Source organism: Hippoglossus hippoglossus, chromosome 3, assembly GCF_009819705.1.
Source record: "Hippoglossus hippoglossus isolate fHipHip1 chromosome 3, fHipHip1.pri, whole genome shotgun sequence".
NCBI classification, from domain to species: domain Eukaryota; kingdom Metazoa; phylum Chordata; class Actinopteri; order Pleuronectiformes; family Pleuronectidae; genus Hippoglossus; species Hippoglossus hippoglossus.
In genome coordinates, this window is record NC_047153.1 from 27,404,441 (window position 1) to 27,432,092 (window position 27,652).

The 27,652-nt window shown below is 41.0% G+C and overlaps 1 protein-coding gene across 3 annotated transcripts in view; it reads left to right on the forward strand.

The window, feature by feature from the left end:
- The first annotated feature begins 10,244 nt into the window (after positions 1-10,244).
- mtss1lb (MTSS I-BAR domain containing 2b) overlaps positions 10,245-27,652 on the forward strand; it is a 63,547-nt gene continuing 46,139 nt past the window's right edge. For 2 of the 3 annotated variants that reach the window (XM_034570955.1, XM_034570970.1), the window contains exon 1: positions 10,246-10,682. In XM_034570955.1, the coding sequence (XP_034426846.1) occupies positions 10,596-10,682 (87 nt within the window). In that variant the 5' untranslated portion in view covers positions 10,246-10,595. Of the gene's footprint in view, positions 10,683-27,652 lie in introns of all 3 variants that reach the window. The other variant, XM_034570963.1, reaches the window with a different exon arrangement.

Sequence of the window (27,652 nt, forward strand, 5' to 3'; positions counted from 1 at the left end):
CAAATACTGGCCTTTTATTTTTATCTATACGAAATTTAGGTTAATATGGATGTTGGGTAGAGTGCACTGTGGCGGATTCAACTAACCTCAAGATAACCCTCATGACCAATCTATTGCGTGAAATGTAGATACGATAAGATTTTCTTTGGTTGACCTCAGCCCGACAGGATGAGAAGTCTCCTCATGCCTTCTCCCTTCATGACTCATATTCACAATACGGCAAGTTTCATCACTTCCGCCATCACCAGTGTTTATCCCTCTTATCCTGACAAGTTAAATGCTCCATCCATCCATCCATCCATCAGGGCTGGGTTTTTTTTGTAAATATTTATATCTGACTTAGATACAAAGAATTTGTTAAGTCATACTCTTCACATTTCATGAAAATGTGTGTTTAAAACTTGCAGTGTGCGACTGACCAGACTGGTTTGTGTGTGTGAACCCTTTTTGTTACCTCTGTTCCTGGTCCTAATGAGGCTAAACGTGATTTTTTAGTTCTGGTTAAGGTTAGTGGTCAGTTGTGAATAGTTGGTAGGTTAAGGCTAGGGTTCGGCATGAATTGGTCATGGTTTAGGTTAGGGATAGGGTTTTGGTTAGGCTGTCCGCAATTAATTGAAGTATAAGTCTAGCTGCACAAATGTGTGTGTGTATGTTTGTGCATCAGAGATTAAGCATATGCACAATAGTGGCACTATTTTAATAAGTATTTGTTAAATATGAAAGTTCTTCCTTGTCTACAAGCATATTGTGTGTCTGTTTCTTGTGCATCTGCATCTGTGTGATTCTGCCTGTTGTGACGTAAGCGTGTGTGTGTTTAGTCTGTGAGATGCGTCAGTAACTGGGGCAGAACTGATTGTTACTGATGGCTGTAGGCAAGCGCAGACCTACATTCTGCTCTGCCATACAGAGGCGGAGGAGGAGGAGGAGGAGGAGGGGTGCAGGAGGGTAATGCAAATTGGGGTCTCTCCTGTCCTCACCTCCCTCCTTTATCCCCCTCTTTTCTATGGCATCCTCTCACACTCCTTTCTCTTGTGCTGTCCAATCTTTGTTGGCTCCACTCTCTCTCTCTCTCCTCCGCCCTCTCCTCAGCTCTTCATCCTGTCTGCTGTGACACTTGACAGACACAGGGACTTGCTCAGCAGACGCAGGGGAAGTCACTGTGGAACGAGAAAATCGTGACCAAATACAGAAAGTCGAGGAGAAAGACGTGCAGCATTTCTCCAAGTGTAGGTTCATAACCACGTGACACGGACAGAGAGGGGTGCACACTGCTTTGAAATACATTTTAATAATTAGATAATAATTTTATCAGCATCATATCCAGCTTACAAATATTTAACATTTAGATTTAACATATATTTAGATTCACCATTTAGGTTTAATATTTAACGTTTAGATTTTACCTTAATATTTGGAGACAACATTAAATGAACCTATATCAACTATTACAAGAAAACTGTTTTGGGGCAAAAAACTGTTTTTGCACAGTAACGGATCCAGGGGGGACACTGGCCCCATCTGAAATCTGATTCGCCCCTGAAGTCCCCCTGTAACTATCAGTATTCTTTAAAAAACTAGTCACTTATAATACTATCAATAAATATGACAATTTGTGAAAAAAGCAAAGCTTTTTGATCAACAAGCAAACATTTTCAATGATATTTGGCTCAAAGCTACAGAGCTAACAATAAACAAGGATTGACTTAGATTTGCACCCACATGGATGTTGGACATATTATTGGCCCCTCTGTGTAAACTTAAAAAATCCTAGATCCACCACTGCTCCTGCATGATTTACATCACGTTCATTCACCACCCCAGCCTCCACATCTTGACTCTGTGTTTTGCTACATAAAGTGGCCTTCCTGCTCTGGCACTGGACCTAAATCACAGGGTAAATGGAATATGGATTAAATTTCAAGGATACTAAACTGTGATTTCAAACAGCTGCTTCTTCTCACTTGCCCCGAAGAGTTATATCAATGTTTCTCTGTGAAAATACAGGACATTTTGAGACTGCATTGAGTTTCTGTTATTGTGTCCGCCTCTGGTATCTGCCATTTACAAATATATATAAATCTGTAACTATGGTGGATTAAATGTGGTTCTATCTTCTCCTCGCTTCCATTTAAATCTGTTGTGATTATATGTTGCTGACAAATGCAGCAGTATCAAGGGTCACTGCTGCTTTTAGTTCCTCTTTTACTGAAACGAAACACTTCACTGTCGCCAAGTGTTTGCTTATTGGGAAACTGTTGGGTTTCAACCTTGTTGTGTAAAGTGCGTGATTATATGTATGTTGTGATTTGGTGAATTGAAAGGTCACTCTTTTTGAAAGAACACTCAGCTGATGATCAATCAATTTGTCAGGAGAACAGCTCACCAGAGACACGAGCAACGAGCAAGCTTTAATTTCATGTACTGCAGAACTCAGTGATGGTGCAGAGGATTGTTCACATCTGATTTCAGTGGACAACACTGGTTGCTCAAGTTCTGCTGTTTCCTCAAGAAGAAGAAGAAAAAACGCCTCGTCATCTTGTTTTATGGTCATCTGACATCTGATCCCTGACCCCTCCCATTGGGACATAGGGCCTGAGATTATTTTGTGTGTGTGTGTGTGTGTGTTTGTCTATATTTTATTGATTTTTTGAAGTGAAGTAAGTACAACCCCTGCAAAAAAGTATGTCAAAATTAGCTCCAAATGTCAGTGATGCACTATTACTGTTTATTTCACAAACATAAATAATAGGGGGAAAAATCTGTAATTGTGGCATGTGGACAATTTGGGGTACATAATCTCAGAACTTCATTACCTTTTTAATTGACTCTTCAGGCAGGTCAAGGGCATTAGGAATTGGCAGCTAGTGGCATTTCTCTGACACTTCAAACCTTGTGGTGACACTGAACAGCCATGGGCTCATTCAAGCAGCTGAATGAGGGTCTGACAAGAGGCCACGATGCCTGTGAAGCAGAATTCTTCCAGATTATTTACAATGATTTCAATGTTATAAAGAAATGGCAGTAAAGGAGGAACTGTGGAAATTACATTACATTACATTACATTACATTTCATTTAGCTGATGCTTTTATCCAAAGCGACTTACAATAAGTGCATTCAACCATGAGGGTACAAACCCAGAACAACAAGAATCAAGAAAGTACAATTTCTTCAAAAAAGCAAAACTACAAAGTGCTATAAGTAAGTGCCATTTAAGTGCTACTAAATTGTTAGTTTTAAAGTTGTATTCAAGGTAGAGTCGGAAATCCAGACAAGATCTGGTAAACCTAAACTGCACATCTGCATATCTCCCATAAAACTGCAGAGGACCTGCAAGGAGTTTCAGCTGACACAGGCATGGTTCCACTGTGAAGCACTGATACGAACACAGGGTCTACATGGAAGAGTTGTAAGAATGAAACTTCATCTGTGACCTCATCACAGATGGATGTCTGATGTTCGTAAAACATCTGGACAACAATGGATAAGCCAGAATCACTTTGGAGTGTGGACAATGAAGAGCTCATCAAAGGTGTTTGCCAACTTTAAAGTATGTGTGTTAAATATTCTTTGGGCTTGTTTGACTGCCAGTGGTGCAGGCAACATACTGTTGGAGGAATATAGGACTACAGTAATTTCAGAATTCAAATGTCATGGAGTAAGTCAAGAAAGGGGAACTGTTATGCATCAGGACATACCTTAGCACCCACCACAAACTTCTTCAGGACACAATCTCCTGCCATGAACATCATTGAAAATCTACAGTTAGATCTTAAACATGCTGTACAATTCAAGAGAACAAGAAAATGTCTCAGAGCTAGAAGTGATCTACGGGAAGATTAGATTAAAAGTCCAAGACTAAGACTAAAAAGACTCTCAGTTACAAGAAGTAACAGAGCAATGACATTTATTGGCGCCTCATTTGTAACTCCTGTTTGTTGCAGTGGTCGCATTTAGGTCAAAATCAACAACATATGTTGCCCACCTCCTGTAGCTTCAGAGCTGCTCTTTGCTTTAGCACAACATTTCTGGTATAAAATTCTTTCACATAAGGTTAATGGAGGTTACTTGTTCTTCTGAATTGAGAACATAAGCAGCACACAAAGTGGAAAAATACTCTGAAACATCAGTATAGAGTAGTCACATTCACACAGAGCCTCCAAAAAACTGTTAACTTAACTCCTCTGAGAAGCGAATACCTAAATAAATCTAGTGGCATCCAGTGGAGAGATTGCAGATTGCAAACAATTGAATATCTTTTAGCCTCACGCTTCCAAGCATTTGGCCTTCAGGCCGTCTGATTAATCGCTCAACCACTTATTCCATTATGAATGACAATGCAAACAGCTCACAGATGTTACAACGTCAACTCTCATTGTAATGTATCGACACTTACACATGACAGGTACTACAATGAAATGGAAAATTAGAGGTAGATTTGTTTTTCAGAGAATGTTTTTCATTCATTTTTTTTCATTAAATTATGTTATGTTTATTTATTTAGTTTATGAGTCATCTGTAGCTTCATGAAATATTGTGAAAAGACACAAGATATGCTATGGTTATGTTAAGTACGAAAATGTATATATAAATTATATATATATATAATAACCCAGCAGGTTCATTTCTGTACGACCTGTAATAATAATTTAAAAGGAAAGGAAAAGGGGAAAGAGAAGAAGGAAGAAAAAAGAGTAAAAAAGAAAGAAAAAAGAGAAAAGAAAACAAATCAAGAAAGGAATTTAATCAAATCTAACTTTATAGCTACAAAGAAGAAAGAACTCAGGTCAAAATTTATGATCCAAGTGTAGATGGAGGTTAGAACATTATTATAGATTTTTGTTTCTGTCCTTTTTAATTGGTTGTGATTGAATTTAGTTTAAATGCGTTGACTTGGTCACAAAAAAAAGGTTGGTTTAATACCAACAGGATAAGAGCTGAGAAAATGTAACTGGTTGGTGTAATGACAGCAAAGAAACAAACTGTCTGACCCTCCAGTATCTTTGTTGCAACAACTTTAAATACAAGCCAGCTCCACGGTGAGAAACACTGTGAGACCTCGCTGAATTGATTTAAACTGGCTGGAATATGTCACTTCACCGTGCACAGCTGTTAATATACCTGCAGTGTTTTCACGACTCTTTAAAGTATGTTTACTTTCTACACTGATCTGATGCAGATTCGAGAAAGGGCTTGTGGGAGATAATGAGAACTAAAGGAGGAATTTACAGCTCCTGAACTCGTGCTCTTCTCTTTTCTACCACATCCATGTAAAGCAGCATACATTTGACTGGGCATCCAGAGAATGTGTGAAAGAACCGAGTGCTGGAAACACAAGACAATGCATGAATTTAAGGACAAACATAAATACACAGTTATGTTTAAGCTTTTACAAGAATGCACTGATGATGTGATATCTATTACACCTTTCTTTTTACCATGGTCGACATGGAGGACCATTGTAGCCACATGAATGGACAAATATGCACATATACATTTTGACATATGGTATTTATACACATACACAGCAGGGGTGCTCACATGGGGGTGTCCTCTCCTGTATCCATATGAGATGTGGCATAAGCTTAGACATAATCATGTATTTGTGTATGATTTTGTCCCTATATATAGTACATAACACAGTTTGTCACATGACTGTTCACTGGTGTCCTGGACTCTGTTTTTCTTATCAAGGGCTACTTAAATTTTTGTATCGTCCCTCAAGGGCCACAGTGAATTGTTGAACGCATATATCACACTAACATCTCTCTCTTCATCGATGCATCTGATGTCAAATGGTAGTGATGGTGATGATGTGACATGTAGGTGGTTTTAGCCAAAACCACTTGACCAAACTAATCCTCACTTAAGGTAGTACCCATCTATTGTATATACAGATACACAAAAAAGTCAACCCAAAGTGTCTAGATCACCACCCAGTGGCTTGCAGCTGTATAGGTCCAAAACTTTACGAAGGACCTACGTCCTTGCCTCTTCCATGTTCGTGGATGGGACAAAACAATTTTTTCTCGAGGTGGTTTCTGTCATTTGCGGTGAATCTTATCACGCTGATGTATGTGTACATTTTTAAGAAAAGGTTTTGATTTGCCATTTGATGCTATAAAAATGGGGTGAAACTCTGCTCCAAATCTGCAAGATGGTGACATTATTATATTCTGGTTATTTTTGCTTCATTTCTGAATAGTGGGAGGAAGTGGAGACGTGTCATCCATCTTTACATACAGTCTGTGGTAGTACCATGCATGGCTTGTAAAGACTGCAACTCCTCCTTTGTATCAAACTTGGCAGTGATTCCACTCACAAAATGAGTAGTTGGTTGATATTTGCTGTTGTTTCATCGCTACCAAGAGAGTTAATCTGAATTCTTATGTTGAGGTTCTTCTGGGGTTTTTTCATTATCTTTCCTTTTCCTTTCTTTCCAAAATCTTGTGCCAAACTGCCTTTTTAAATAGACCTTGGTTCTTGCAGCTCTGCAGCAGCGAATATGCTCCTTCACAAATGATATCTCTGAATGAGGTTTCAGCTTCTTACCTTTTATCTTGCACAGTACAAAACTCACATGTGTAACATTGTCTTTGTAGAAATGTGGTAAAAGCTACTTTTTGGGCATCGAATAATTGTGTGGGCAACATTCACTTTTCTTGACAGTCACCAGGATACTTGTCAGCAAATAACACAAAGCTTATGTATGTATTTCCTTCACCCGGAATCTGATCTAAACATACACATGGAGGTGACCATCCTGAAGCACATGTTAAAAAAAAAAAAATTCTGTCGTATTTTTGGTGTTTCTGATTTGTGTGTTTTTTTTAAAAACTGCAAAAAAATGTTCTGGAGCTAACTGATGAACAAATTGTTTAAAGGGGACATAGCATGCCCATTTTACCACAAGTTGATATGGTTCCTTGGGGTCTTAATGAAATGTCTGTAACATACTTTGGTCAAAATACCACAAGGATCATTTCAAACAGCACCCTTTTTACCCTGTATAAAACAGCCCTCCACAGAGTGACCTGTTTTGAGTGCCTGTTCCTTTAAATGCTAATGAGCCAGCTCCCCCCTCCCCCCTCCCCCTCTCCCCCCATGATTTTAAACGATATAAATTACATATTTTATATGATATAAATTATCAAATATGCATCCCATACTTTGTATTCCCCTTCTGTTGTCCTGGAGTTTTAATTTTCCCAATCACATAATTAAATGTCCCCCTCTGCCCATCCACTACAAGCACACAAGCAGACAGACAGAGAGAGAAAGAGAGGGGTGGGGGGGTGGGGGGGGCTATGAAGACCATCATTTACCCCCGAACCCCGACATTCAACGGGTACAACAACAAGCGGAGAAAGCAGAATCGCGGGCTGACCTTATATATACAGTCTATGGGGCTGACCAGCGGAGAAATGCACGTCCCGTGTGAACAGCCAGGCGGCTGCGTGCTGGAGAACGGCGCTGCGCTGCCTCGCAGCGGCGCTTCCGCGTCCGGTGTTAACCCGGCGTAACTACTGTAACCCGGCGTACAGTAGAGCTGAACACTGCGGAAGTCTTCCACACAGCTGGCAGTGTGGAAGACCGCTGCGAGGCAGCGCAGCGCCGTTGTCAAGCGCGCAGCCGCCTGGCTGTTCACACGGGACGAGCATTTCTCCGCGCTGGTCAGCCCCATAGACTGTATATATAAGGTCAGCCCGCGATTCTGCTTTCTCCGCTTGTTGTTGTACCCGTTGAATGTCGGGGTTCGGGGGTTACAGTAGTGCTGAACACTGCGGAAGTCTTCCACATTGCTGGCTGTGGGGCGCTGACACAAATTCCAGCTCACGCATGGGAGAGCGAGCGGTCGCTCCCGAGCAACTGCTGCAGCCTCCCAGTCCCAACGATCCAGACAAATGCCACATGTGAGTGAATCGCGGGCTGACCAGCGGAGAAATGCTCGTCCCGTGTGAACAGCCCGGCTGCGTGCTTGGGAACGGCGCTGCGCTGCCTCGCAGCCTCGCAGCCTCGCAGCATCCGGTGTAAACCCGGCGTAGCGAGTGTGGGGGGACGGGGGGGAGGGGGGTGGGCCAAGACCATGTAGGGAGACTTCCAGTTCCTTGTTACGACACAAAACCCAGGAAGCGCAATCGAGTCGCTCAAGCATGACGTTTCTGACTTAGAGGAACTATAACAAAACGCGCAAGTGTTTTTTCCCCAGAGTTTTTGGGTTGGTAGACATGCCAGATACCCACATTAACCTGTAGAAGCACTAACAAAGTGGAATTTGCATGCTATGTCCCCTTTAAATATTGTAGTGGTAATGGTGATATCTACAACACAACAAAAATATCTGATAGTCAATTGTTGAATTTCGGATTTGAAATATATTTTGAACTGCGGCCAGGCCATTTGTGGCTCTTGAAGCTAGACACATAAGTGGTTTCAGTAAAAATCTAGTATCAAGACAGCGTTCTGAGTCAATCATGTGACAACAACATCGCAGTGCCTGAAACTGATACAAGAGAAAGACCCCTCCTCTCTGTTGCTGTCTAGTTTCCAAGCACATGATCCGTGTGGTCACAAGAATATCCTGAGCACTCTGACCTGTGACCTTTTAAACATCAGTCCAGTTACTTACAATATCACGTTACGTGTAAGTAGAGTACATTCTATTTACGATGCTTTATGTATTTATACACAAATGCATACTACAATATTGTCCACTATTTTATCGTAAAATGTATATTAAAATACGACAAAAAATCCGAAACATTATCCAAACTATAACATTTACCTCTATGATACTAACATAGACACTGAGATAGATCCACATTAAATAAGAAAACCCTGACTGAAAGGGTTTTCACCCATGTGAGAGCTGCCTCAGACAACTGCTTTGTAGTTATGTGGCTTTACACACATTTATATAACAGTCCGCAATGCAGGCATTGTGATAGTAACAGTAGTTGTTTTCTCAGGGTCACTCAGTGTATGATTAACAGTCTCACACTCTGGTGGCATTACTAATGTGCAGTGTTTCAACACCTCTTGTCTTATGCACAAAGAATCACACCTAATACAATAAACAGTGAACAAATAGTAACAGAAATATGAATAAAGTTTCAAGTTTGCCATTCCAGCCTGTCACAAGATAAGAACTGTTTTACATTTCGAAAAATCTATAGGTTGGACACAGTGAAAGTAAATCGCTATTGCACAAGGTGGTTTAAACAGAATTTGGATAACTACTTGAACCCTCACCTTGAATAAAAATGATTGCTAAAATAGCAAAGTACTCCATGAAATGAGATTGATGTAGATAGGCTCTGAGCAGTAGGCCTTGGAGCCCACTAGGCAACATTTTGTCAACCACTGTGTCAAAACAAAATGCATATCTGCATCAAAATAAAACTCAAACACTCAGAAAACACATAAAATAACTTGATGTCTGCAGGGAAGTACTCTGTCTTCTGTGGTTATGACTGTATCTGTTTTATTGTCTCCAGTTTAGGAGCTGGGTGTTCACAGATGAAAGTCATCAGGAAAGAAAACATAGCTGGATTTCAGATTTAGCCAACTGAATGAATGAATGTATAATTTCCCCCATAGACCAACTAGGTGTGTCTTTATAAGAAATGAATTCATTGATCTGTAATGGATCTAATAATAACAGTGCTCACAGGTCACTGAGGGGCTATGACAGTGATATTTATAAAGTGACTCATCAGGGTCAGCAGGACACATTCCTACACACTGGCATACACTCCTCTGGAAGCTAAATCTATTTGGCATTTACCCCCTGCTCATTTTTCTCTGGTGGTCTGCGGTGTGCGTGTAAACGTGTGGTGTCTGGGCGTGCGTGTGGCCATGTGACAGTCCGTCCACAGTGGTCCAGCCTCCTTTTTTGTGTTACACTCCCTTTGCAGTAGCATGGATCGTATTACTGGCTGCTCTCCCTGCACCGCTGAGCCCACCGCCTCTGCACCAATCACAGCCTGCCCTTACATACGCGCACATGCATGCACGGACGCGGACCCTCAGACACGCGCGCACACTGTCATGATCCATCGCTCCGATTCTCCGCAGCCTTCACATGCGTCCCCACCGACTCCGAGTAGCGCTCTCTGCGCCAAGGTGAGCGTGGTCTCTGGGATCCGATGTGAGCGGCTCACCGCCTGACTGACTGACCCGGAGAGAGAGAGAAAGGGAAAGAGAGAGAGAGAGAGAGAGAGAGAGAGAGAGAGGGTGAGAGAGAGGGGGGGGGGGAGATAGAGAGAGTGATTGAGAGGGAGAGTAAGAGAGAGAGAGAGAGTGAGAGAGATAAAGAGAGCGAGAGAGAGAGAGAGAGAGAGAGAGAGAGACCATCTTTCCTCTCTCAAAACCCATCTTCCCTTCGCTTGGGAGACACCGCAGCGCCAGCCGTTTGTTTCGGCATCTTTCTCTTCTCCTCCTCCTCCTCATCTTCCTCGCTGCGTCTCCTCTTCATCAAGAGGAGGAACCGGACAGCCCCGTCGTGATTTTGTGGAAATACATTTTTTGCAATATTTTTTTCCCTGCTGGGTGTTGGTAGCGCGCAGTCGGTGCGCGCCTCTGCAAATTCCGGTGAATGGTGGATTTGGCAAACATGGAGAGCGTGGAGAAGGAATGCGGGGCCCTCGGGGGTCTGTTCCAGGCGATTGTCAACGACATGAAGGTAAATAAAAACCTTTATTTGTATCGTGTCCCGATTCCATGGTTAAACACATGTGCCTGAGAACAATCTCACTGCTGCCTCGGTCTCATGGGCACGTTTTAAATGTGTGATACACGCACACAATAATGAGCTGGTGTTGACTCTGGTTGTCTTTGACATTAAGATACAGTGACGGCACCGTGTTACTGACAGCGATGCGGCGGCCCGGTGGGTTGTTGGGGCGAAACCCGCCCCTCCACCTCCTCCATCCAAAGGATGTTGGCTGCGTTGCGCATGCAAACGTCAGTGCACCCATTATCGGACGCACTTAACATGGCATTCAGCTCCCTTCCACCTTAAAAAACAAGAGGAGCACAGTCGCAGATATTCCAGTCTGATGTTTTCACTGAGGTTTATCTAGTGTTGCGTTGGCCTGCCTATACAAACCCTGTGCAAGTGATTGGTGCCTAAATAAGCCAGGAGCAATAATAGCTCGGCACATTCCGTTACACAGGCCAACCTATACATGTGGACCTGGGTGGGTAATTGCTTGAGATGCTTCATCATCATCATCATCATCATCATCATCATCATCATCATCATCATCATCATCTTGGTTACTCCCCGAGCTGAAGCCCACAGACATGACCCCTGCATTTTCAGCCTCGCTACACTATCGTTCTCGCCTTTTCTCCGTGGTTACTGTGCGTCTCTGTGAGAGTGCAGCGTCATTGATTTTCTGTCAGGCTGATATGGCAGCAAAACATGAAGGCGTGAGAAGCGGTGCAGCCGTCAGACACCCGGTCTCCCTTCATCCTTGCCTCTCAGTCAGTCTGTCTGTCTGTCTGTCTGTCTGTCTGTCTGCCTGCCTGCCTGCCTGCCTGTCTGTCTGAACCGGTCTGTCAAACATTCTGGTGGTGCTCCAGCATGGCACCACCAGGCTTCACAGCAGGTCAGATACATGCACTTGTGCTGCCTCAACATGCTTTGGATGAAAGCTTCCATCATGGTACATGGTTCATGATACAGAGCCCTCTGTGCTGTCAGACACCAGTGCAGCTCTACATGTCTGTCTGTCATTCCAGATCTTCCCCCTCTTTGTCTCTCCGGTCCCAGATATTGTGGCCTGTGCAGCCCCACATCATTGACGATGATACTGCTGCATTAGCAGCAATATCAGTAAATGCTTTGTCCCTTAGTGATGAAATGTTGACACATTTGGTGTGACCCCAGTGGTAGAGGTCATAGTCAGCTGCACTCCTAGTGAACAACAAGGAGAGATTATTGTCTTTCTGTTGTTACAGTGACACATGTGACAGCTCCAGGATACTTTTACAGAACATTATACACAGAGAAAAAACTATGTCTAATCGTAAATGTCCTTTAGAATATAGAAATATATTGATTATTTAATTTCAGTTCATCTTTATCCAGCATTTCATATTATTTAAATTCAATAAAATAAAAAAAATGTATAAACATTTGGCTTCTATAACACTGGCAAATGATTATGGCAGAGTTTTAAAACAAAGAAGTAAAAGATGAAGCAGCGGCAGTAGAAATACTCTGACTTATGGTTGTAGTAGTATGGTTGTGCATCAAGAGCACTGGATCCTACATTTCCCACAATGCATCAGAGAGAGCTTTGATTCATTTGTGTTTGGTTAACATGGAGGACTAACAGGATGCACCCTACCGCGCAGATCATAACCAGAGGCCGTTTCAAGGATTGTTTGCTAATGGGAAAATCATTATTCTGCCAAATGCGACCATTTAGGGACGATAACAGACTTGTGGAAATGTTCATCGGCTTGAAAACCATTCAGGTTGGTTGCTTAGCAACATCAGCACCTATGACACAGCATCTGTGATGCTCCTTCACATAGTTCGGGATGCAGGGATAAAGAACAGGTACTGCGGTACTAGATTTCAGAATCAAATCTGCTTGTTTTTCAAAATATGTATTTGTCAGAGTTTTTCTTTTGGGACAGTAAATTACACCTCAGATGCTTTTCTTCAAACAAGTTGTGTTTTTTTCACGGGTGGGATTTTACACAAGATGTACTCTAGATGAATTGCCCCCCGGAGTACAGAGCAACATGGTGTCACGTTGTAGTTTATAGGAAGCTGTGGTTTCAGCTGACTCTTTAACTTCTCCCAGAACCAACTGACATAATCAGGCTGTCTTATAGGACTTCTATTGATTTGAACAGTTTTTATAAGCAAAACCATCTCAAGAGCACATTCACACGTTGTTATAAAAAACAGTAGTTCTGTTTCTCCTGCTCTGACGCACACAGTGCAGAGTATAACTGAGTATTTGTCAGTGTTCGGAGAATACCACTTTAAAGACTTCTCCCTCCTCTCCGTCTTCATTTATTATTCACTTGGTTTCTAATGGTCCTCATGTTTGTGTTATCCAGTTCACTCTAAAATATATGGGTCACTACAACCTGGGCCAAAGGAAAAAAAACCTGCTGGCCCAGTGTGGAGTGAAGTCTGTCTGGATTGGATGAAAGCCTGAATCCCAGAGGAGACGATGAGTGAACGTCAGTGAGTGGATGAGAATCATTGAGTCAACAGCCTCTGGAACTCACTCTGGCTCAAAATGTGACTTCAGTCAGTGTTTGTAGCTCAACAAGACAAAGCCATTTGTCAGAAGAAACAAATGGACCTGAAGTTTCTCTTCTCTGGCTCTTGGAAACAGGCTGGTTATGACAGCTTGGTTTACTCAGCGGATGTGATCAGATAGTTGAGGTTGACATTTTGAGTGCTGGATATCAGTGCTTGTGAAGTGACTAGTACATTTTTATCAAATCAAACGGTTAGATGACATTGAAGCTCTTATTTTATTGCTGTTTTATTTGATTGCAGAAAGTGACTTTGCATGGATTTAGGAAATAGTGAACTGTATCTTCACGATTTTCTTACAATTCACAGAGAACATGTAAATAGTCTATATATAAACTGATAATGCAAACAATTGTAACCCTTAAGGTTAGTCCAATCGAATAACTTAATGTGAACAGTTTAAAGGGATAGTTCACCAAAACATTTAAATTCACTCATTATCGACTCACTTTGATGATGGAGGGTTCGATGAAGTGTTTAAGTCCACAGAACACTTAAGGAGTTTCAGGGGCAAACAGTGTAAACATGCAACCTCTTCTTCAGACGTAATAAAACAACAGGAAAAACATAAAAAGCCTGTTTTAAGCCTAAAAATCCGCTACCAGAAGTAGCTCAGCTAGCGGATGTAGCCAAATTTCGAGTCAAATAGGAATATCGGGACTTGCAGACACTTGTATGACACCACACGAGCAGCATGGAGGCATGTTAAGTTTTTTCAGTTGTTTTATTATGTCTAAAGAAGAGGTCGCAATTGACTTCAATTGTTTTGGATTTGGCTGCAACAACGTTTACCCCTGAGACTCCAGCAATGTTTTGTGGACTCGAACACTTCACCCACCCGTCCATCGGCATAGGGGTGAGTAGATGATGAGTGCATTTTCATTTTTGCTGAACTATCCCTTTAAGTGACACCACAGTTGCTTTTATTCATTTTCTTGTTGTTGTTTATTGGCACGTCTTGTTGGTCACAGTGAGTTTGGAAGTTGACGTGTCTCAATGCAAGTCTAAAAACAAAGTTACGAACATCTAAATACATTCGAACAATTATCTTTGTCTTAACTTTTAATATCATGGTGTCTTTTATTCAATGGCCTAACAGATCATAACAGCAGTTTGAAATTTTGCATTACTAAACTTTCAGGGCATTTGTCCTATCGTCATCACCTACGTGGGCTGCAGCTAGAGCTGGTACTTGGTGTCTTTATGTGTCATGCAGGCTGATGAGTTCACACGAAGAGCCAAACTAAATGTTGCAGTTCAGCAGCAGATTGACTCCAAGCCGTTTAGACAGCAGTATTTCTTCCTCTTATCCCAAAATCTTCCTCTTCCTCATCCTGCTCCTCCCCAGCTCCTCCCTTCCTCTTTCTCTCCAAAGCAGATCTTCTGCCCGAGGCGGCCAGTCGCTCCCTGTGTGTCTGCTCTATGTGTGTCATCTGTGATATGTACAAGCTGCCTATGGTCTCTTTTGTTTTGTATGTACCAATAATCCCAAATCCTTATGGTGTTCAGGTCAAATCGACCCATTTAAGATTATTACAAAAAGAAATTGTGTGTGTGTTTGTGTGCAATTTACGATACATTGCCTCAAGGCGACAACTACATAATGCCACACACAAACACACACACACACACACACACACTCACTCACTCACTCACACACACACCCAGGTCACAGAGGTTTAACACGATGAGACACAGGGGTCATGTTCTGGGTCAGCTGGCTGTGGACCAATGGATGCTGGTAATGTGTTGTCGACAACAGCAGGAGGATGGAGTAAAGAAGAACATTATTTCCTGGTCCTTGAACAAACAACAGAGAAATCCTTTTAAAGGCATTTTAGTGTGTTTTTAACTAGTCACAGTTCTGCCCCTTCATCCCCTGACAGCAGGGAGATTTTGGGTGGAGGGGTGATTTTCGTCTTAGACCTAAAGGGCTGTATAAATCAGTGGCTGCACATTTTGAAAAAGGCTGCTGTGAATAGATTATTTTTTTCCCACCAAAATTGTATGAGCAAAACATATTTTGGTCTTTGTCTCAGGTGTTCAAATATACAGTCTAGTATTTCATCATTTTTATATTTCACATTTTTGTTGCCCTTTGATATAGTGCGTTTCTTTGACATGGAGATCACGACGTGCTTCCTTATCACCTTCCGCTTGTGTCATCCTCATTTGATGTGGTTGTTTGTTGTTAAGTTGTGGTTGTTTTTCTTATTATTCACAACAGATGCAGTCATTTTATTTTAATGCCGATAATATCCATGTTTTCTATTTTGAGATTAGATGCACAGTCAAATACATCCTGGACAAATTCTGCTAAGGAGTTTACAGTTTTTTTTTAGCCAAACTCTTTATTTGATATTCCTATAAATAGTTATCCACATACTGTATATAAATACTTTTAGAAATGTTGATTTCTCTATAATATTGTTAGGGTTCTACATGACTATGTAAAGTGACTTGAGGTAATAATATATATTTTGATTTGGTGCTTTCAAATAAAATAAATTTTGAATGAATATTTTATTTATTCTCTGCTTCACACCGCAGTGTGTGTAGCCTACCATGAAACACTCATCTGGGTCAGAGTGTGAGAGTTCCACTGTGACATTGAGAAAATGTGTCTTTAAAAACTTTGCAATTCTATGTATTCAAATGTAGAATATATGATTCCGATCACAAACCCTGCACGAAAAAGCAAACTTTCCTGAAGCTTTCTCTGGAGATAGATAAGGTCCAAACTAGACGTAGACTCGAACAGTGCATTTGCAGGTGGTTCAGTTTATATGACTTCTGCTGTCTGTTTACGCTCATATTTTCACACACGTGCAGTCAGTCCTATGGTCTGTGCACATTCTTTGCAGAAATTGGCAGGTGATGGAATTTACATCACAGTGAAAATATAAATCTGCATTTCAGGTTGACCAAATCTTCCTCAAACCTTCTCAGACAGGATAGCATTGGCCTTTGATTATTGATTAATCCCACAATTATTTTCTCAATGAATTGATAAACAGTTTGATTGATCACTCAACTTTTAATTCACCTCTAAATTGCAGTCTTCTTTTCCGTACTGCTGCAAAACACCTAGCTCCATGCTACCACCCTGCCTCACGGGGACGAAATAATCCATGTGATTTTGTCTTGATCCACTGTCGCACCTTGTGGCCTTCATGCAATAAAGGTCACATTAAGTTTGATTTGAGAAAGTCTTTTTCCGGATCCCCTCAAATACCAAGTACACCTGACTAACTCCAGGTGATGTGTCAAGTGGCGTTCACTATCAACCTGGCTTTCATTGGGCAACCTTGTTCCTGGAGTTTACATTCAGGCTACATCCACACCACTATGTTTTCATTTGACAATGCATCAACTCTGCTATGGATACGGCAAACAGAGAAGTTTGGAAACGCTGCTGGCCCTGTTTTAGTTAGAAAACTCTGGGGCTGCCTTTTCGTCTGGACAAGCAGAAACTAATCGGTGTTGACGTAGCTTTCCCTGATTCGTCACGTAACTATCACATGACCCCCTCTGGAAGAAAACAAATACAAACTTTGCTGACCCTGTTGTCTTTGCCAGCAGCTGTTGTGCAGTTAAATTCTGCATTTTTAAATTGTTTAACTCCTTACATGCAGAAGAGACAAGTTATTATTAAAGCAATTCCATTGAACACCAGAACAAGCGTGACCATTGTATGTGAGTGGTCCCTTGATATGCGTTTTCAGGCCTGTTAGTATGGATTGGGATAAAACAGAGTTTCAAAACCCTATTTTCAAATGAAAACGTAGTAGTATGGTTGTAGCCTTAGACTTTTAGAAAAGTGAGCAAACATATGACTCAATACACACTGTATAACACATTGAATGGTTTAAGTCATACATTGATTTTAAGAATGAAGTATTGTTCTACAAGAAGGAAGAAAATCTAATCCGTGCTAGGGAACAAAATTGAGGAAGTACAGTGGACACTGTAGCACGAGGCTCATTAAAGTGGTAAGCTGTAAAAACAGCAACATCAGCAAACCAGGAGAAGTGGAAGTAAAGTGGTCAGTGGCCTCACAGAGACTGCCCATTGTTGTCGCCTCCTTTAAAAGCCTGTGACAATGATGCCCTGTGACTCTGGGCCATGCTGCAGAACTGAAGATGCTCTGTCGACGTGTATCATTAGTCCAGTCTGCGGTGTGTTTGTGTCTGTGTGGTCCAGAGGACTCCCACCGTAGCGCTGTTGTTAAAAAACAGAGGCCGGGATGCGTGTCAATAGAAAGCGGATGACAGAGACAGCTCTCATACTCGTGAGTGCTGTATACGTGCATGAAGACTTGACCTGATCCCCCCCAAAAAAGTGGTAGCAGAAGCGTGGTGATGGACTGACTTCTTGCATGGCGAGCTCACCAGATAGTCAGCTGCAGTTACTCTGGAAAAGTGGTGTTATATAAACCTGGCTGGTGTGTCGCAGTTTATATGACAGCTTTCTCTCAGATAGTTTTAGAAAATTGAACACTAGGTTAAAACTCTGCCTGAATTAACTTCCCCCCCTTAAGAGATTGCAATTTTTGCAGCAACATCATTTCAAATGAATTAGTTTCAGTCTTATCTTTTGCTATCAATGTTGTGGTTCTAGGCTTTTGGGGATGCATCCCTTAAACATCCTTGTAATTAAAAAAATTCATCCCGCAAATTAATGTTGAAGGTGAGAGTAGGATTTAGTTTAGAATCAATGTAGTTTCCAGAGAAGCAGATTTTTAAAGTTACAGAGGAGAGAGTGAGTTGAGGACAGGTTTTGATCTTCTCGTAGCTCAAGGTAAATTACCCTCATTGACATGCATGACTTAGTTTTTTATTGATTCAGATGATTTTGACCTTGAAACATTTTCAGGCACAGGAGTAAAAAGGTGCCAGCAGAATCACAGGACACGTAAAGAAGCATCCCCCTCGTTAGGGCTCGTTAAAATCTCGGAAGCCGTCAGGGCCCCGGGGCTCGTTAGGGCCAGAGCTGAATTGTGAGGGCCGGTCGTGGGAGGCGTGGAGGCTGCTGGGAGCCGGCCAAGACAGCCTCTGTCACTGAACCCTTTGTCAGGCCTGTCAAAGCCTTCTCATCACACTCAGCTGTTCACTGTAAAACACACTGATGATTATGAACAGGACAGAAACCGGCCAGAGAATAACAATGAATGTGGCAAATCAATATTCTCTTGTTCATTTCAGAAAGAAGCTACTGAAAGAAAACAGGTTCTCTTCATGCTCTATATATCACATCTTCATTTTAGAAAGATGTGCCTGTGTTCGATTTCAACTCAGAGTTGTGTGGGCTTGCACAGTTGTCGTATCAGACTGTGGACTGTTAATGTATTAGTATATGTGAATCAATGCCTGTTGTGTCTTTCATGCTGGAAGCTCCAGTATTGAGTTGAATGGTGCAGCTGCAGAGAAATGTAGAGGAGAAAAATTACAATGAAGCTTCTGCCTTCAGCCATAAAGAAACTCCGCCCCCTCCTGTCAATCAGCACTACATCTAATGGCATGCTCTAGTACTGCGGAGCCCCGCCTTGCTCCCTGTCAGGTCTTTAAATAGCTTTACATTAGAACATGTTGGGAGGACAACCCAAGAACGAACGAAATTTACACATTATGCCGCTTTGCAATAGAAAGTTCATATTACACTGGTTTCCTTGAATTGTTTTGACCAACATTGTGCTTGGTGCTAGTATTGCTGGAGAAAGCAGAGATTTATACAGCTATACATCTCTGACCTAATGCCGTGGCTCTATGGTGATATGGCAGGCATCTTTATCCTGTGGTAAAGAAAACCGTTTTGTAGAAGGTTTGCGACTTGAACCATTTCTGAACTGATACTAGCACTAGCCCAGAACTAGGTTGATGTTGGTGGAAAGGGGGAACGTGGGTTTGTCCCTATGAGCAACTCTCAAAGTAGACAATGTTATTTGATCTATTAGTAATACTAGAATAGTACTCAGTAGATCAGATACCTTCGCCAAGGCCCAACAGTTCACTTAAATTCCACGCCAAATCTGTCATGTTCTTTTGGCTACATATAAACTGTTGATTCCCTACTGAATCCGCATTATCTTAGCTACACATCGGTGGTAGTTACAGGTTTGTAGCTATATTTGTCACCATATAGCGACTGAAGAAATCCTACAGTCCTATGAAACCACATGTAAACCTGTGAGATCTGGATTTTTGTTTCTACCCCGAACTAAATTGCACAAACTCATAGATATTAGTCCCCTAAATATGCTGGGTTTTATAAATCATGATCCATGAAGGATGTCCTGGGAATGTTATAGACAGTGTAAAGGGATCAGCCCCTTTGTTTAGATCTGTGCCAAAATTGAATGGGTTCCTTCTTGGCCCATATCCTTCTCTTCCACCAAGTCTCGTGGAAATTTGTGCAGTAGTTTTATCAAATCCCGCTGAAAAACAAACAGACAGGGGGGGAAATGTTACCTCCTTGGTGGAGATAATAACACAAAAAGATTCAGCTTTAATTTTAATAGCAAAGCCACAACTACTGCAAAATTAGGCTCAGATAATGTTGTAGTGATTTTGAACCAAATCTATTCACAGGCTTCAGTTTTTAGGACACATCCACACAATCTAATCTGTTTGGTTATCATCAGACTCAAGGTAGTCCGCTCCTTATCTCTGCACACATATCTCTAAGTGTGGAGGGTCACAGTAGCAGTTGCTGTCACTTACACTAAGTGGTCTGACGGACGCATCCCCAGCGTGCATCAACAGCCCTTCCACACGATTGGAGCAGTGGTCATCCCAGTGACTTTCACCCCAGTGAAGGAGAGGGAAGACACAGCTTAGTGGCATCTTCATAGCTTTAAGAGCCTGGATGATTGATGGCTGGTTAGGTACATACCATCCAATGAGAGCTAATATCGATGGACCTGCCTCTGTCTTGGCTTACATAATGTTGCTTTCTGTCCCGTGTGTAAATCTCCCTCTCTACATTTTGTGCTTCATTCCTGATCTCTGCTTTGGCCTGACAGCTACAGTATAAAAAGGGGAACTCCACATTAACACCAGTTTACTTAGCATCATGGGAATTTCACAATCTACTGCTTTTGGAGCTAGTTACTTACTAGAGACTAATGTGAGGTTATCAGGGCCTCTTCTGCTTTGCTTTAGCTCACAGATTTTTTTCTCTTTTTTATTTGTTTTACTCCAATTTGCCAATTTAATAGAAGTAATGCTGTATTGGTGCCCACTATGACAAATCAGTTTGGATGGCTCATAATCCAATGAAACTTCCCCCCCTTCATGTAGAGTTTTTCTTTGTGCATTTGTTTTTATTGCTTTTACATGGCTTGTTTATAGCTGTATTTCAAACTAATGCATGTATCTGTCTTTCCTTCATATTTCTTATCCTTCATCCCATCACACATAAGCTTGCAATTAAACAGCTGACTATGTGTGTACATTTATGGCAGCCTTTGTCTGGCAAATTGCATGACATTCAAAATATTTGTTTCAGCCAAAAATATTTCAGTGATGGTTGTTTATGGGCCCAGTTTGTATGGCATTAACATGCACCTTGAGTGATCTGATTACAAGCGGAGACCTTGTAGACTATGTCCACACTCATACGTTCTGGTTTTTAAATGCTGTTTTAACCAAACTCTGTTCAGATTAGTGTTCCATATCAGACACTAGAAGGGCGCTCCAAGAGAACATACCTCCGCGCATGTCGAAGAAGTGTTTCCCAATAACTATGCAGTCTGTGGCGGCCCACCATAGTTTAATCCCCGTGATACCACCATATATTGAATGAATTCTGGGGGAAGCAGAATTCCCATTGAAACAAAATTCCTGGATCTGCAAATTTATTTGGATCCAAACTAAAGTGTGTGTGTCATCTGCTGGAAATTAAAGAAGAAGAATTAAATACAATACAAACATGGTCTATTCCTTACGTGTTCCAGGTAAACTAAATTGCCCAAAATACCTTTGACACACTTGTAATATATCTCTATCGGCTTTTTGAACTCTTCATATCTTATGATAAAGCCAGTTGACACCATTTGAGAACCGACTGAATGAGAATGAAGATGTCAGTTGAGTGGTTGATCCTTCAATGTAGCTTGGGACACATTTGTGTACACACAGATAAAAGAATGTGGCCATAGACCACCTAGAATCCAAGACCACGTGGAAGGTTGTCTGTGTGATCAGGTCTCAATGACTGTTGTTGCATTCACAAATGTACTTTTTGACTTGTGATCGGATCACTCAAGGTGCTTGTTAATGTCAGGTATGAAAAGAGCCTGTGATCTCTGGACTTCCATCACAAAGACACAACAACACACAGATGGTTTCCTCTTTCCCCTCATCACTGTGTTTAGATTGGAATTAGCTGCTGCACTCCATCAATTATGCAGCAAGGCAGTCTCTGTCTCCTCATCTGCATGCTAATCCCTCTGCTTCTGAAACAAAGTGCCAGCCTGTGTGCTGGGAGAGGTTTACTCAGCATGGTGGAGGAAATCATGACTCCACGTATCTTCCTATACTGCATTATGCTTTTTGTCAACAACAAACAGATATCAAATCAATACATGTTAGAATTGCCTTCTTTCTCCCTTATTTGTTAATTTTGCTGTTCGGCAAGTGCTTGAAATTTAAACTATAAAATAGCTGCAGCTGTGGCTCATAAGGTTGAGCGGGTCGTCCACTAATTGTAACATAGAAAATCGAAGGCTTGTTCAATCCCAGGCTCCACAAGTCTGTATGTTGAAGTGTCCTAGGCCAAGATACTGAGCCCCAAACTGCCCCTGATATACAAATGGTATGTGTAAAAGATGTGCGATATAAATCTGGGTGTGAATGGGTGAATGTGATTTGTATTGTAAAGCACTTTGAGTGGTTAAGAGAAGAACAGTGCTATATAAATGTAGTCAATTTACCATTTAGCATTTGACCATCACAGAAATGATTCATATGATTCTTTTTAATGGTTATGGTTTGTTTCTACACAGGAGAGTAGTGGTAGTTGGTTATGGTCAGGGAAAGATTGAGGTTGATTCTAGTTTCTAGCAGTGTTTTATTGCAGAGTAGGAAACCAAGTTGTTAAAACAATTAAAATATGATACATTTAAAAAACAAGGTGTGGCTATTATTTACGCCACCATTATGTGCACAATTGCTCATGGGAGACGATGCATCAGTGAAGTTATTTCACATCAACAATTTCCGAGCACAACCCTGTATAGTTACTTGCTTTGTTGGCCGCACCAGTCAACCCAACCTCCCCCATTACAGGTTTTAATATTGCTATCATTTTATGCTACGTTTGCATTCTGCTCTAAATAACTAATGATGTCAACTGTTAATATTGTAAGGTATCTACCTTAGTAATTCAAGACCCTTTGTTACCAGTGCAGTTTCTATAGAGTTTGACCAGGCACCTCGATCATGTGTGATGGCCACTGCTTGTTTTACCTTTATAAGTGAATTAGGTCTGGGCAATATGGCCACAAATTATATCAAGATAAAAATGTTAATATCAGTTGATATTGATAATTATAACAATGACTGTCACATTCATCTTTCTTTCTAAGTTTAAAGTCTAATTTTATCTCCTAAGTAAAGGTTTTGGTTTTAAACTCTTCCGTATGAGCTTCAACTTTAACTTCAACTTCAACTTTATTGTCCCAGAGTGGAAATTTGTTTTGCAGCCAGGCAAAAGAAGAAAAACTCACAGGAAACACGGGCACACAGACACGGTACGAGAAGGAAAAACATTAAAATACATAAATACATACATCAAATCACAACAGAAAACCGAGAGCTTGCAAAACAACAAAAAAATCATAATTAAAACCAAAAATAGTCATCAGTCATCAGGAGGGAACAGGAAATGTCTATAGGTCATAATTAGAATTTAACAGTTTAATGGTTATACTTGACAAAAAGCTAAATATTTTACACATATAAGGTTGATCAATTATGTGTTATACCTCCTCACTGTGCTTACACAATGCTTAAGCATTATATCGATACATATTGGACTTAGGCTATTTTGCTAGTGATAGTTAGATTGTAATAATTGTTGATATTGATTTTAGCCCAGCCCTAAGCCTACAATTACGTTTCAGAAAAATGTAATGAAATCAATTTAATTTTTAATGAAGTAATAGGAATGATTTCCTCGGTGGTATTAATTGGTTAGAATAAGACCAAGCTCAGTTTTAGAATAATCACAATGATCGATATTCAGTCCCTTTGTGTGTTTAAAAGAAGGACAGAGAGCTCTACCTGTGTAAGTGAATCTGAATCACTGTAATGGTGCAGACAAAAGAGCCCACCATTCTGACTGGGGACTGATAATATACAGCATTTCTTCTCTGTGATGTATCCTTCCCCAACCTTGATAAAAATGTGTTTGATCCTCCTATTTTCGATTATGCACATGAAACACTGTGAAATTAGCCTCTTTTGTTTGGTGCTTGCATTGCTTTTTTAACATGTGAATTGGCTCGATTGTACAACAAAAAAAATCTGGATAATCCTTACATCCCCCCTCTGCCTGCCTCCACCCGCTCTCTCTCTCCCTCTGTCTCTCCTGCTGGATTTCCTCTGTTTTTCTGTCTTGCTGTGGGGGGAAACAAAGGGAACAAAAGAGCGAGAGGAGACAGTAAGCTTCTCATCCACTGTAGTGAGTGGTGGAGTGGAGCTGTCAGTGGACTGCTGGGCAGACTGGGTACACTGGTGCTGCTGTGAGAACTAGGCCAGAGGACTGTTGACTGAACCACAGAGTCCAGGGTCCTGACCAGATGAAATGGAGGATTACTGAGAGAAAGAATTTAAATGGAAAAGAGACAAGAAAATAGTCAATATAATGCTCTGTATCAGGAATGAGGGATCATTAGTGGAGGATAGAGGAATATACGAGGGTCCCAGTACACTGTTGGATTTAAAACAGGAATCAAGTTGAGGGTAAAGTGCAGTTTACCTACTTTTTATGTCTTTTACGCACACAAAAAGAGTCATAACTCATTTATATTAGGAAACACAATTGTCATACGTGATTGTAGATAAAATCTGATAAGTCCATGAAACTGATATATAAAAATTGGAAGGGCACTCAATAGATAGCATACCTCCACCAGGGCCCAACAGTCCCCTAGTGAAATTCAATCTATCTTGATTTTCAGATCTGCATCAAATTCCGCACACTCATAAATATCACATCCTGAATATACCTGATTTTATTCTTAAAGATCCATGCATTGTTCTCTGAGAAATCGATGATGATATTGTATAGTGTGCAAGTATGTGCATGTGGACCCTGTGACGTTTGACCTGACATGTGACATGTGACTGTCATTTGCATGCACACGTGACACCCTATGTCACAATGTTAAAGAACGTTATCAACATCTGCACCTGACCAAAGTTTAGTGTTAATCCGTCCAGTAGTATTTGCCTAATCCTGTTAGCGAACAGACAGACATACAGGCAGACCCACACGAAAACATAGCCTCTTTGGCGGCGGTAAAGACCTTATATCCATATGACTTCAGATCATTCTCATAATCATTATGCTTAGATGTTTTCTAATGTGTTAGAAATGTGTTCTTAGATGTGTTCTATAAGTTATGGTTGTTGTCTGCACATCCTTGGTTACAGAACAAACAGAAACTAATGTCTGTCCACTTTTCCCTACATAGTCTGTCTGCAAAGACTACTATGTACTTAGTCTTGTATACTAATCTCTGATTGGTCGACTGTTTCTCCAACTGTCAGTCAAAAAGGCTCAACATCATACCTTATTTAAGTGAACAAATCTGAGGGCCTTGTGCATTGAGTACAATGACATTTACTACTTGACATTTACTCACACTTACTCATTGCCCATCGGCAACAAAAAGGCATGAACTTAGTACTTTCCCAGGAACGCCGGCTCTCTAAACTATCCATTCATTTACAGATTTTTACTGTAGACATACAAGCACTGACACAATTTCTAATGGTGTTAGCTTTTTTCCATAAGAACTGCATCAGATATAGCACACTACAGGGGAGCAGGTGTGTTTAACAGTGGATTTTGTGTTAAACTGTGCTTTTTGGACTGAAGATAGAGACAAATGTAAAGCGGCAGTCGTCCTTATCAGGATAAAAGCTGTTTGCTGCCCGCCTCTGTGATGCCGCAGAAGCCACATGTTGCAGTTTGAATTCATTTACATTTGAAAAAATACTGTCTCAGCATCAGTTTGATATGAACTGCATTGTAGGCTGCTTTCAAGAGATTTGATGTTCTTCATAGCAAATGAATACAGGCGGCAGCTGTACAGTTTGCCACATACAGTGTTTATCCTGACAGACGCAGCAACAGAGGAAAGAGGAAGGAACTGAGGGTGTAAAGGAGGAAGGACAGGAGAAATATAAAGGTCTAAAGAATAAAAGGGAAAATACTGTACCTCTCTTTTTATCCCATAAATAGAATAAAAAACACTGTGATTGCATAACCGTGCATCAATACATTAGAATCTGAAAGTAATTTGGAAAACAGGGAGGGAAGAAAGCTGCGATAAATCTTTAATTTAGCTTTGTTTACACTGGAATAAATCAGTTCATCTGCATCTGTATATTTATGTGTGTGCGTGCATGTGTGTGAATGAGAGGTAATCATGCGTGCCCTGCTGAGTTTTTCTGTGACACAGGAAGTGGTGATGTAATAGTGCACAATCCAAAAGCTTTTTCACACACTCACTGTCTCCCGCTCTGCGTCTCTCACATGCTGATGTATTTGCCCCTCGGCCACCGTGATATTTGAAGTCACACAGTCATATGAGAGCAGTGGTTATGGTTTTCTGGTCTTTGAGCTCCCTGGTTGAGACAAACAGACACAGACACATTTATGCAGCTTGCAGGCTCAGGCTGATTTCAAAGGATTCCTTATATCACATGCCACAGATCTTTGTACAGACAGCCTCTCTTTAATTCAGTGCAGATCAAGGGGCTGAGGACCTCTGGCCTGTGGGACATATATGAGGCAATTCATAATAAAGAAAAAAAAAATGAATACAAAATAATATTCATAAATACAGAGAAAAAATCCCATTACATTAATAAAGTTTAAAATTTGATTCAATAAAGTAACACAAAGTTGTAACTAACATGTTCCTCTTGGTCAGGGTGAAGGAAACATATACTGAAAATAAAGATGTGTGTATTTTCACAATGTAACGTACGTATCAATAAATTCAATTCCATTACACCTCAGAGCTCGGCCCTCGCAATGACATCATGCCCGAATCACCCAAGTTGATAGTGGCCAGTTAGCCAGTTAGCCATTGTTAGCAAAAACAGTTCATATTAACGCATAACGCGGCATTTTACGCATACTAACAACCTAGTAAAACATTCAGAGACAGTAATTGACAGTACTATGTGTACGACACATTTAATAACAGAAGTGATACTAAACAGTAGAAACTACAGCTTTCACTGCTGTTGATATACGGAGGGGCCATCTTGGATTTTGAAGGCGGGGGTGGTGATGTTTCTCCGACCATTCGACTTGACGGCGTGCTCCAGTAGCAAACTTCTGACTCAGGGGTTGGAAATTCTGAGCTTCAAGGTTTAATGGAACACGGCATAACAAAGCAATCCCTCTTTTGAACTTATGACTGCTCGCTTTGGTTGTTTTCTATTTCTTGATGTGTTTCTTTTCAGGATCCTAATCTACATGTCCAGTACTACTCAGGTCATATGCGGCCCGAAGCTGAATGCTGGAGCTGGGAACTCTCTCCAATACAGCGACTCCTCTTTTGTTAGCATTGGTGCACATTTTCCACAGCTGCATCACCAGTAGCCCTGGTACGAGGCAGCTCTGCACCGCTGTCCTCTCCGCAGTGTATTCTGCTGCCCCCACCCCCGTCGATCCAACGGTACAAAAAATGTGGAAGTGCATAAATGACAAAAAACTAATCTGGTAGAGTTTTGGCAACAAAAGATTGACTATATCTCGGTCCAGGCAACACAATGGAAATTTAAACATTGCACATCTTCATATATGATCAATAATTATACAAAGCGGGTTGAAAATGATGGTTAACTTATGCTCTATAGTGGAGCAACCACGGGTCCTTAGCGTGTGTCTGAACAGTGAAACATATAAACATATCAAAAATATAAAAAAAGATAATTCTATTTTAATACATCAATTCTAAACAGTGTAATTGAACATAAAAAATGAATCATAACCCTGGTTAGTGTTATGTGAGTCAAAGACTCCTCCTTGTACCTTTCACATTCATCCTACACCTTCATGAACATCCTTCATTATGTACAATGATGAGAGGTAAAATAAGAAGGACTTAACTAAAC